The sequence below is a fragment of the Ursus arctos genome, unplaced genomic scaffold, assembly GCF_023065955.2.
Source record: "Ursus arctos isolate Adak ecotype North America unplaced genomic scaffold, UrsArc2.0 scaffold_1, whole genome shotgun sequence".
In the NCBI taxonomy this organism is placed as follows: domain Eukaryota; kingdom Metazoa; phylum Chordata; class Mammalia; order Carnivora; family Ursidae; genus Ursus; species Ursus arctos.
Genome location: NW_026622763.1, coordinates 77,964,266 through 77,977,635, shown reverse-complemented (window position 1 = coordinate 77,977,635; position 13,370 = coordinate 77,964,266). Strand labels below are relative to the sequence as shown.

Sequence of the window (13,370 nt, the reverse complement as noted above, 5' to 3'; positions counted from 1 at the left end):
TTAACATATTTAAAGTGTCTTGAACCCGGAACTTTGCTAAGTAGGCCCAAGAGATATGAGGATGAATAAAACACCTGCTTTTCTCGAAATATAATTTAGTGACTTCTAGGCTTCCAAAATCTTAGATCATGAGACTTAGAACATGAATATAATATGAAATTGTTAACAATTACACATTTCTAAGGATTAGAAGTATATAACATGAAAATAAAAATAGCATTTGGACAAATAAGGAATTTTACCTCTTGGCTTTCAAGTAAAGAGAAGTCATCGCCAAACTCCGGATCATTTACGACACTGCTCTCTTTGTCAGACTGCACAGAAAATGATTTAGTAGATTCTATTGGGGATGGTGTGCTAGGCAGGCTGTCTGGCATGTGACTTCCACTGTCGCTCAGTTCACATGAGTCTATTCCACTGAGATCTAAACTCAAATGTGAAGGGTTATTATTCCAGAATTCTTCTTGATTCTCTGATTTGAAAGATAATTCTCCCACAGAACTATCTTCTTGAAATAATGGTGTGTTTGAGTCCAGAGAGTTTCTATCCTCTAAACTCCACTGATCTGAAGACACATTAGCTGAGGCAAAAGAGTTGATTTTTTCCTCATCAGTCTTTTCATCAAAGTTCCTCTTAATATCTTCAGCTGATAAATTTTTATCACTGTCTTTCATTGAAACAGCCCTACTGTGCTTATGAAGAGTATTTCCATTTTCAAAATTTGTTTTTAAAAAAAGCCTAACTAAAGTGTCTTGCCAACCCACTTGTTGAGATATTTGATGTGCTGCATCTGGCTGGGCCTGCAAAATCTGTAAAATCTGCAAAGATCAAGAATACAAAATTCATCAAAAAGTACATGGTACTTCACATCAAAACGTTTCTTTTCACTTACTTTACGGACAAAGTAATTTAATGAGAAACTGTGGGAAAATGTTCTTTCAAAAGATTATGTTCTTAACTGGATTACAAACTGTCTGTAGAGTACACACTGTGTTTTTAACTAATCTGCATATTACTCATTGTACAGAGTGCTTAAATATTTGCTGAAAGATAAAAAAGGGACAAAAATGATCCTTCACATGTCAACACACTCATGTTATTAATTTAATTTGGTCAGAGAGAAAATATAAATAGAATGAAGGTATATATAAAATGTAATAAAGTTATATCCTCTCAACTACTTTCCATGAGCCTACTACATTATGTTTAGCAAATACTGAATACATATTGTGTACCAGGCCCCTTCTGGTCATAGGGTTAAGGGAGTAAGTAAGACACACAGACACTTTAATAGAACCTACATATACCAAGAACGTTTCCCCATCTCATTTTTGTTTCAGGCAAAGTTAATAGTTGCTTTTGCAAAAACATTTTTTTCCATTAACTCTATACTGTACAAACACTAATTCCAACAAAATGGAAGCTGATATTTAGCTGGAAAAAGAAACTGAAATTAAAGAATAGACACTGACATGTCAATGTGTGTATGATCTCTATTATCCAAATGATTCCATACTTTTTGGATTAAAACAAGTTCTCAAACACTGTCAGATTCAGTTAAGATCTTTAAGACATTTTTATCACAAAGCCAATAAATTTCTATGTAGATGAAAAGAATTTTTGCTCCCAGTATTAAGAGACTCTCTTTTACCTCGAACTCTGACAAGTGTCATGGGAGATTAATAATGTTGGTGGGGACTTCAATATCAGTGGCTCTAATGCATGCTGAGGCTGACACAGAAAGCAACAAGTCACAATGATGTGAAGTTCCTTTCCTCACTAATGCTATCAGTGAGCTACCATTACTCTACCAATTCAGAATATCAATTTTTTTCCTTAGTAAAGAAATTTTCATGATTTCTTGACTTTAAAATTTCCATAAAATAAGAGTTATTTTATGTCTACTTTATATACATGTAATGGATAAAAACTAGGCTGCACTGAAAGCTGTTTTCAAACTGAAAGGAAAGCATCAATCTATATGACCCACTTTAAGAATAATATACAAAAATCCATCTAAATGTGAAATGTGAACATACTCTGACACAGCAATTCCACTTCATGGATTATATCCTACAGATGTATTACCAAAAACAGGTAAAAATATATGTAAAAAAGTTCTTAACAGAAGTTTAACACAGAAAAACAGGAGACAATGTAACATCCGTGAACAGGGAACCAGATAATACTTTATACAATAGCCACAGAATAAAAACTATATGTAGTTGTTTAAGATATACATCCAGACTTACTGATGGAAAAATACTATAACATAATTAGGGAGTAAAATTAAAAAAAAAAAAGCAAGGAAGCAAATTAAGTAGTAGGTCAGTGACTGCTAGTGGAAGAGAGAGAAGGCTATAATCAGGAAGAAGCACACAGGATAACTATTTCTTGACTTAAAGGGATGCATTGAAGGCAAGTCACTGTTGCTTTTCCATGAAGTTCAAAAGATTCAGAAATTCTAAAATATGGTATATGAATTAGAAATGGTCATAATCGTTGAAGGTTCTTGACAAAACAACTATTCTCTTGTAACAAATTTTTTACTGTGGTAAGGGAATATTTCCAGGAGACAATGTAAAGGTAAGAATACATTTTTATGCTGATTTTGTGATTACATGAAGTTAATGCACCTCAAAAAAGGAAATTATTTATAAAATTGTGTCATTTATAAAATAACAGAAATTAAAACTTATACCCGGTGTAAAATACTCAATATAAAAGTTATTCACAGTATAACAATACTGTCATCTTTAAAGTATATCTTAAAAGTTTACTAACCTTTCTGCAGATAACCACCCTGACATTCATATGTGTTCTGTGAGATATATATACCACAGACAACAGATCTTTGAAATTAATAGCAGGATCTATGGTGGGGAAAAAACAAAGTTAAAATTAAATTCCAGAGATAGTCAAAGAAAGAACTGTGAGTGATAGTTTGATAATAAAATAATTGTTTTACTCTTATTTTCTTTTTGTTGCTGTTAACAATAGATATCCTTTATTTTTTCTAGCTTTATTGACATATAACTGCCATAAAACATTGTATAAATTAAATGTGTATGACATGATGATCTGATATATGTATATACTGCAAAATAATTACCACAATAAGGTTAGTTAACATCCAACACTTCACATAGCTACCATTTTCCTTTTGTGGTAAAAATCTTTAAGATGTGCTCTCTTAGCAACTTTCAAGTACATAATATAATATTATTAACTACAGTTACCATGTTGCACATTAGATTCCCAGAACTGGAAGCCTGAACCCTCTTGACCACCTTCACTCATTTGCCCCCCTGCCCCCAGCCCCCACAACTACCAATCTACTCTCTGTCTCTAGGAGGTTGGTTTTTTGAATTTCACCTATAAGTGAGACCATACAGTATGTGTCCTTCTCTGACTTATTTCACTTAGCAGAATAATGCCCTGCAGGTTCTTTTGTTACAAATGGCTGAGTAATATTCTTTTATACACACACACACACACACACACACACACACACACACACACACACACCTACTTTATCCATTCATCCATCAGCAGACATTTAGGTTGTTTCTAGGTCTTGGCTATTATAAATGATGCCGCAGTGAACACAGGGATGCAGACAACTCTTCAAGATAGTGATTTCATTTTCTTTAGATATATACCAGAAGATGGATTACTGAATTATATGACAGTTCTATTTTTAATTTTTGGAGGAACCTCCATACTGTTTTCCACAGTGGCTGTGCTAATTTGCATTCCCAGCAACAATGCACAAGGGTTTCCCTTTCTCCATATCTTCACCAGCACTTGTTATCCTTTGTCCTTTTGGTAATAGCCATCTTAACAGGTGTGACATGCTATCTCCTTCTGGCTTTGATTTTCATTTCCCTTATGATTAGAAATGTGGAGCACCTTGCCGTCTACCTACTGGTTATTTGCATGTCTTCTTTCCAAAAATGTCTATTCAGGTCCTTTGTTCATTTTTTCTTTTTAAATTTTAGTTAGTTGACATACAGTTCAATACTGGTTTCAGGAGTAGAGTTCAGTGGTTCATCATTTACATGTAACACCCAGTGCTCATCATAACAAGTGCCCTCCTTAATACCCATCACCATCTATCCCATCCCCCACCCACCTCCCTCTGTTAACCCTGTTTGTTCTCTAAGCTAAGAGTCTCTCATGATTTGTTTCCCTTCTGTCTCTTTTCTTTTCCTGAGTTTTCATCATTTTCTTAAATTCCACATATGAGTGAAATCACACAGTATTTCTCTTTCTCCAACTTATTTCACTTAGCATAATATACTCTAGCTCCAACCATGTCATTGCAAATGGCAAAATTTCATTTTTTGATGGTTGAATAGTATTCTATTTTGTGTGTGTGTGTGTGTGTGTGTGTGTGTGTGTGTGTGTATACCATATCTTCTTTATCCATTCTTCATTTGATGGGCATTTGGGCTCTTTCCATGGTTTGGCTATTGTTGATAATGCTGCTGTAAACACTGGGATACACATACTCCTTTGAATGTGTATTTCTGTAATCTTTGGGTAAATACCTAGTAGTACAATTGTTGGATCATAGGGTAGTTCTATTTGAGCTTTTTGAGGAACCTCCATACTGTTCTCCAGAGTGGCTGTACTAGTTTGCATTCCCACCAACAATGCAAAAGGGTTCCCATTTCTCTGCATCCTTGCCAACACTTGTTATTTCCTATGTTGTTAATTTTAGCTATTCTGACTGGTATGAGAAGGTCTGATTTGTATTTCACTGATGATGAGTGATGTTGAGCACTTTTTCGTGTATCTGTTAGCCATGTGGATGTCTTCTCTGGAGAAATGCCTATTCATGCCCTCTGCCCATTTCTTAACTGGATTATATTTTTTGGGTGTTGAGTTTAATAAGTCCGTTACAGACTTTGGATACTAACCCTCATTTGCAAATATGTTCTCCCATTCCATAGGCCGCCTTTTAGTTCTGTTGATTGTTTCCTTCACAATGCAGAAGCTTTTTATCTTGATGAGGTCCCAACAGTTCATTTTTGCTTTTGTTCCTCTTGCTCCCAGTGATGTGTCTAGTACCTTGCTCATTTTTTAATTGGATTTTTTTTGCTACTGTGTTGTATGATTTCCTTACATATTTTAGATATTAATCCCCTCTCAAATATTTGATTCACAGGTATTTTCTCCCACCCTGTAGACTGCCTTTTCATTTTGTTGAGGGTTTTTCTTGCTGTGCAGAAGCTTTTTAGTTTGATAAAGTCCCAGTTGTTTATTTTTACTTTTATTGCTTGTGCTTTTGGTGTCATTGCCAAGACAAATGTCAAGGACTCTTCCTCATGTTTTCTTCTAGGAGTTACCTGGTTCAGGACTCACATTTAAATCTTTAGTTCATTTCAAGTTAATTTCTGTGAGTGGTGTAAGGGTCTATTTTCATTCTTTTGAATATGAATATTCAGTTTTCCCAACACCATTCATTGAATAGACTATTTTTCCCTAACTGAGTATTCTTGGATCCCTTGCCAAATATTAGTTGACCAGATATACATGGTTTCATTTCTGGGCTTTCAATTCTGTTCCTCTGGTCTGTGTGTGTTTTTATGCTAGTACCAAACTGTTTTGATTACTATAACTTTGTAGTATGAATATTCAGTTTTCCCAACACCATTCATTGAATAGACTATTTTTCCCTAACTGAGTATTCTTGGATCCCTTGCCAAATATTAGTTGACCAGATATACATGGTTTCATTTCTGGGCTTTCAATTCTGTTCCTCTGGTCTATGTGTGTTTTTATGCTAGTACCATACTGTTTTGATTACTGTAACTTTGTAGTATAGTTTGAAATCAAGAATTGTGATATTTCCAGCTATCTTCTTCTTTTTCAAGTTCTTTCTCAAAGAATGAACTGTCAGTAATAGTTATATAAATGCTGAAATAATGGTCTCATTTAAAATTAGGATTATAGAGCAGTTCCTGGGTGGCTCAGCTGATTAACCAGCTAATTCGGCTCAAGTCACTACCTCGGGGTCCTGGGATCAAGCCCTGTGTCAGGGAGTCTGCCTGAGAATTCTTTCTCTCCCTCACCTCTCCCCGCACTCGTGCACTCTCTTTAAAATGAATACATCTTTAAAAAAATAAAATAAGAATTATAGGTATGTTTAAATTTTACAAAGAAAACAGATTTAGAATATTTGACAGTCTCCTGAGTAAGCCCTAAATAATTCTTTTCTTTTGATTGCCTGAACACAAATCCATACTATTTTGTTCTTGTACTATTATTTATCTTTTTATGTACATGTCTTATATCTTATGTACTTATCAATGAAAAGATAAACCATTTAAAACAAAGAACCTTTCTTATACCTTTTGAACCCTTAGCATCTGACATAAACACTACAGTTTGTAGTAAGTACTAAAAAAGTTTTATTAAAAAAATGAGAAACAAAAAAAGATTATCTGAAAGAATATCTGAAATTAAGGATTTAAGCTCCCCAAAGAAAAAGACAGAATGTTTGGTATGTATTCTCTCTAGCATCTTTTTCTTATTATAGAGGACTCAATTATTTATTAATCAATCAATCAACAACTACTGAAGGCCTACCAAGTAGGCCAAGTGCCTATCAAGTAAGGCACTATGCTATGCCCTGAGGAGACAAAAACGTAAATAAAAAATAGTACCTAAAAAAAGCCCTGCTGAATCAAATAATAGGTAATTAAAAGTAACCTGAAGAAGAAAGGGGGAAAAAAAACCCTTTAGAAAAAAATTTGAGAACCATCAAATAGAATTATGCTACTATGAAGAACATCTCTTAAATACATCAGTATTATCAGCCTTAGAGTCATACCTGTGTTTATAATTTGATTGGTGAGGCTTTTAATGAGAGAGGTATTAACGGGTGCTTCATTAAGAAGTAGTCCCAATCCTGAATAGCCAACTTCTCTGAGCCGAATACGTTGTTTACTTCGTTCATAAACATTTGTGCATTTCAACATTTGTTCCATAACCTGGTCACAACAGTAATATATTCTTCTCAATACAGAGAATTAAGAACAGTCTGTCACGTAGGTTAATACTGAATATAATGTTACTGTACAAGCATCATTTTGGAGCATCATTTTATTCCTTAAGTGCAACAAACAAACCAACCCAGCAGTAACAGGGAGGACTACTCTGTATCATACTCTCATTAAAAAATGGATTTAAGAAGAAATTGAACTAAAGTGCATTTGTATTTAAATAATTAATATATTTAAACTGTAGTTTACATATATTTCTTGCAGATCGAAGAAATAACTTAAAACTTCTTTTTTAGTGGCTAAGGCATAGATAGAAACAAACCCTATAGCCTCCATGAAAAACAAAAGTATGTTATGAAAGAGAAAAAAGATACTTTTAGATCAATGTAGTAATTTATTTAACATTTATGTAATGGTTATCAAAATAATTTTCAAGAACAAGGAAACATTTTGTGAAGCAACACATCCATATGCCAAAATGGGAGAATGAATTAGTAATCTCATACTTTTTGAAGTAAGATCAACTTTTAAAAGTGATGTACTGAAACCATATGGAAAGGAAAATAATATGATGAACAATCCATATAAGGCCATTTTTGGAGAAATAACATTTAATCTCCATAAAGGAACACTTGTTTGGCCAGATACTTTAAAGAGCAGCCACAGGGGTCACCATAAGTAATACTCATGAGAGACTATGCCAGATCATTTTATTGCACCTTTGTTTTCCAAAGTTTAGGGATTCCAAACATAGGCAATCCAAACTTGACCCCATATGTAAACTTTATAATGTAACACTAATGATACAAGAGGAAACAAATGTTACAGGCAATCAGGCATAAAGAACAGAATAAATCATGAGAAGTAGAAATATGACTAACTCCTCTACTTTTTTTTTTTTAACAAAAATGGTGAAGTGGGTAGCTTCAGCTAAAGTTCAAAGTGACTACTTTGGATAGCTTAACAAAATATATTCACTATCCTTGGACAAGTTACTAACTTCTCTGGCCTCAGTTTCTTTATCTGTAAAATGGGACTAATTATATCCACTTCATAAAGTTCTTGCAAGGACTAAGTTAGCTAATACATGAAGAATGTTTACTGCTTGACAAATAGTAGGTGCTACATAACGTTAGTTATTATAATTAACTGCTAAAATGTCGGACCTGCCACACAGACCCATGATAACTCGAGAGAGAGATGAGATAAAATTAGTGAAAGGGAGTGGGAGGTACAGGCTTCTAGTTATGAAATGAGTAAGTCACAGGAATAAAAGGTAGAGCATAGGGAATATAGTCAATGGTACTGTAATAATCTTGTATGATGACAGACGGTTGCTACAGTTGTGGTGAGCATAGCATAATGTATAAACCTGTAAAATCACTATGTTGTACACTTGAAACTACTGTAGCATTGCGTATCAATTATACTCATATAAAAAATGTTTTTTAGAAGAAGGCAAAAAAGGGAAATGAGAAGTTTTATACTGAGGATGATATAACAAAGTGGATTGTCCACTAAATAACTGATCAGATTACACTATAATTAGTTTTTAAATGTTTAAAACATGGAAAGTATATATCAAAACAAACTGAAGAATTAATTAATTAGTTCTTCATTAATTAATGTACACTTCACACCCAGCATGGAGCCCAACGCAGGGCTTGAACCCATGACCCTGAAATTGAGACCTGAACTGAGATCAAGAGTTGCACACTTAACCTACTAAGTCAGCCAGGCACCCCTACAACAATTTAAAATTAGACCAAGTAGATATGAAAAAAGAATTTACATTCATAAAATTGATATTTACAAGTAAATTCATATACTCACAAATGTGACCAAATATAAAGATGCTTAAGAAACATTTGTACCTTAAAAACGATTTCTCTTAGTCTGTCAGAGTACTTCTGATTTAAGAGCAAGGCATAAAGTATGTCAGCATTTCCTGGTTCAAACAGCAGTAAGAAAAGCTGACCTCTAGTTGGGCTGGTACGGAGGAGACTGAAGAGCATATCCAAAATTCCGAAGAGCTTTTAAAATTAAACAACACAAAACAAACAACCACACTCATATATGGAAGCACAAATAAAGTCATAAACCACAAACAGTTATTTAAACTAAATCCTATATACCCTAATGTTTTAGAGCTTAACTTAATGGTCTGATATCTTCTGAAATAGCTTGCCTTTTTCCTCCAATATGCTTTCGGCTTATTTCCTTTTGTATATCCTCTCAATACACATTTTTACCTGCTGGGCCATACCTATAATGCTTTAGCCACATAAAAAGTCATGTCTTCCATAAAGCCTTTCCTGGTCACGTCAACATGTAACACTCTCCTATGAAAACCTCCTAGGACTTTGTTTCTCTCTTACGGCTATTATCATGGTCTTTTTTTTGTTTGTTTAATAATCATTTAAAAACCTCTCCTATCCACCCTTGCCTCTAGTAGGCTAAAAGAATGCTAATTCATTCATTATAACATACCTATAATATCTAGTATTACTCTATGTGTATAGTAAGCTTTCAATAAATACCTCTGACTGAACTGACCAAGAAAATATCAGTGGCAATGAATCACAGTGGGTGACAACACGACTATTATGAAATAAGATGGCTACTGGCTACTCTAAATAAAAAGAAGCTTCTGAAGTAGCCTAACCTTATGGGGAAATAGCTTAAGTTAAATCATCTATATAATATATAAATTATGAAGTCATGTAATCTCTGAGTACACAATGAATACTTCATCATAGAGCACAAAATATTTGAGTCAACATAAATTAAGGCTACTCAAGTTTGGTGTTGAGAGTGGCATACAGAAAGAGCGCAGAAACAGCAGTATACCTGGGTTCTATTCCCAGGTTTGTCAGCTGTATGACCTTTTAAGTCACCTAATCTCTCTGAATATGTACTTCCAAATGTGCAAATGGGAAGATTAATTCCTGGTCTGTATATTTTACATCAGTGGTCCTCAAATTTTACCATGCACCATAATCACCTGGAAGGCTTGGTTCAGTATGTGTGCATTTATAGCAAGTTCCCAGGTAAACCTGGTCAGGAACCATACATTGAGAACCAATGTCTTAAAGAGCAGCTCTGAGGTATAAATGAATAATGTAAGTAAAAGTACCTAAAAACAGAAATATAATTTACCCTTTATGCAAAATTCTTATGAACTTATATTAAAATGCATGTTAGGAATCTGCCCAGTATCTTTGATGACAGGTAAATATACATTATGTGGCCTATGAAAATAGCCTTCGGAACTGCCAAAACAACTATTTCCAGATACCGCTTTCTAGCTAGTTACAATATTTTATTACATTACCATCTATTTTATTAAACTTTCAGTTAGGAAATAAAAATTTACTTCTTTAATTGCATAATATTGTATTTCACATAATAAAGATTTTACTCTTAAAATATGATTAATATATGTGTAATTTTAAAAGAAGATGATATAGCAACTTAAGTGTGAAAAAGAAAAAAAAAAAGACTTTTCTTGAGCATAATACCTGTTCTTCTTCATTGATAGCAGCTATATAACCCATAATACTCTGGATCTCTTCATGAGTTCCACCTTTGCACAGAAAATACTTAATTAGTCCATACAAAGAAGTCCTTATTGTGCGAACGTCATCTAGAGACAGCTCACTATATTTACAATCACTCCTGAAAGAGAAAGTAAAAGTGCAAGAACTGAAATTTAAACTGTTTACATTTTAGTGCTTTTTTCATACAAAAGAATTCATAGTTAAAAAAAAAGGACGTTTCCATGTAATTATTAGAATTCATGGTATCTTTGTTTTCTTTTTCCTTTTAAGGAAAACCTAGGGTTTCAATGACAAAGATATAAATAGTTAAAACAGTTTGTATTTAAATAACACTAAGTGGCAGACATAGCTTTAAGTGCTTTGCATGTTTTAAGTGCAATGCTTTTAGTTTAATCCTCAAAACAAACATAGGGGGTCATAGGTTTATTATCTCCTTGTCACAGACAAGAAAACTTAAACACAGTAAAGCTGAGTGAAACACAAGATTCAAACCCAATCTGTGTGATCCACTGTTCATCATTTTAACCTCCATACTTTGTCTTTCTAAAGTTAAAGGATATTAGAATTTCTGGAAGATAAGTCATCTAGACATTCCAAGCAAGCAGCAGGCAGAAAACAATATCAAACTGAGAAGGAGCAAGGACATCATACCCATAATAAATCCTAAGTGTATCTAGGAGAAACTGCACACCATACTTCTTTCGGAAAACTCTCCTGCTGTCTTTGATGATGGTGGAAAGATACTGTATATGACCTAAAATACAAAGTTCACTCTTAAATGAACACCTAAAATAAAATCCCACAGGTAGTTATAAATTTCTAAAACAAATGTAAAATTTGATCCAACAGACCGCTCTCACCAATTCGAAAGGGAAAATCTCCACGGTTCCAAATACGAAAGTCAAAGAGTAAATACTGATACATTTGCTGCAGGAGCTGCATATTTTTCTCTAATGATACCTGTTCAATTAGTAACTGAATTGCCATCAGTACATTAACATCCATCAAGGAGCTTGGCACCTGAAATCCAAACAGATGGGGGTTCTGTAAATTTCAGTTTAAATAATTATCATTAAGCTACATTTAATTTCAAATGATTAATTCAGAACATCTAAATGAGAATGTTACAAAAATATAAACAACTTAAACTTTAATTTTCCAATGTATACTAGAACATATATTCTTAATGTCATATTCCTAAAACAATCTTAAATTTATCAAATATCCCAAATATGAACACTAACAAAGTCCTATACATCAAAGATTATATACTGTTACATAAGATGAGTAATTCTTGTAAAAAGGTGATTCAGAGTAGGTTTTAAAAAACCTGCTTGTGAAATAAGATTATATCCACTAATATAATTGAAGCCATAGTAGTGTTATTTAAAAAAACATTTACTTAGTAAGAAAAACCCTAAAGACCAACTGCTAATTACAATCATTAGCCACATCTACACATGTTAAACTAGCTCACCTTCTGAAGTAAGGCACCAAGAGTGGCAACTCCATGGGAGTGAATAAGATTGTCCTGGTTGATAGGATGTCTTTGAATAAAGTGTTTCACAATCAAGATAAATGTTGCAATTAAATTTCTTTCTAATCTTGACTCTGAGGAATTGTGAACATGTCATTAATTATCATAAGTACTCTAATCACTTTTACATCCCATTTTCTATGTTATAACGCATATTGTAACAAACAAGAAATTTGGTTGAGCAATTTGCTTCCAAAGGTCACTTGCAGAATGAAAATATCAGAGAAAGCAGTGACTGCATATCATAACTCACATACACAAGCAAATATTTTCTCTACCATAAATTCAGCAATGCTGTCATATTTCCACTAACAGTACAAACTAAGAATAGTCAAGAGTGAAACCAACTTCTTAAATTTTTTGACTAAGCTATTATGAACTTTTTGATTTACATTAGTAAAATTAGGGACAGGCTGCTTTAGCTACAAATGGTTAAGTTTCTTCCTAATGGTGGCAAGACATTTTTATCTATTTTTCAATTAATTATCAAATTGCTCAATGACTATTTTGTGTTAATTTCATCTCAATACCTGATGCCTTTGTGGAGGTCAATACGACCCAATCTCCTTCTACAGGCGTTATCAATTCAGAAACTGCGCTTTCATTCACTCCTTCAGAAATCTGTGCTTCACCAAAGTGGCTGATTTGTTCCAACAGAGGAAACAGTACGTTTAATCCACCTATGCAGTTTATGATGTCCTGAAAAAAGAAAATTACAATTTTTAATCTTATAAAACAAGGACAATTTCATCATTTAATATTCACATAGCATGTACAAGGTTACAATTTGCTAAACTTTTAGGCAACGTACAGGACACTCTAAGCTAAAGGAACCCTCATTTGGGCATATGCTTTTTTTTTTTTTTTTTAAAGATTTTATTTATCTATTTGACAGAGAGAGAGAGAGAGAGAGAGACAGAGTGCGCACAAGCAGGGGGTGCAGCACTCAGAGGGAGAAGCAGGCTCCCCGCTGAGCAGGGAGAGCCCAACACGGGGCTCAACCCCAGGACCCTGGGATCATGACCTGAGCCAAACGCAGACGCTCAACTGACTGAGCCACCCAGGCACTCCTGGGCAGAGCTTTAAAGAGCAGCCACAGGGGTCATCATGATCAATATTCGAGACTATACCAGACTATTTTTACCACACCTTTGTTTTCCAAAAGTTACGATTCCAAAAACAGGCAATCCAAATTTGATGCCATAAGTAGACCTTATAATGTAACACTAACGATACAAGAGGAAACAACTGTCATAAGGC

The 13,370-nt window shown here is 33.9% G+C and overlaps 1 protein-coding gene across 7 annotated transcripts in view; it reads right to left on the bottom strand.

The window, feature by feature from the left end:
* Nucleotides 1-13,370, bottom strand: part of NBEAL1 (neurobeachin like 1) — a 190,214-nt gene that overhangs the window by 98,227 nt on the left and 78,617 nt on the right. For all 7 annotated transcript variants that reach the window (XR_008956279.1, XM_044381252.3, XM_057304148.1 and 4 more), the window contains 9 exons: nt 12,641-12,809; nt 12,051-12,184; nt 11,434-11,593; nt 11,225-11,327; nt 10,535-10,691; nt 8,888-9,046; nt 6,842-7,001; nt 2,785-2,873; nt 243-818 (listed from right to left, as the gene is read on the bottom strand). Coding sequence is in view for 6 of the 7 variants with exons in the window: in XM_044381252.3 (XP_044237187.2) it covers nt 243-818; nt 2,785-2,873; nt 6,842-7,001; nt 8,888-9,046; nt 10,535-10,691; nt 11,225-11,327; nt 11,434-11,593; nt 12,051-12,184; nt 12,641-12,809 (1,707 nt within the window). In the remaining variant the exon portion in view is untranslated. The remainder of the gene's footprint in view (nt 1-242; nt 819-2,784; nt 2,874-6,841; nt 7,002-8,887; nt 9,047-10,534; nt 10,692-11,224; nt 11,328-11,433; nt 11,594-12,050; nt 12,185-12,640; nt 12,810-13,370) is intronic.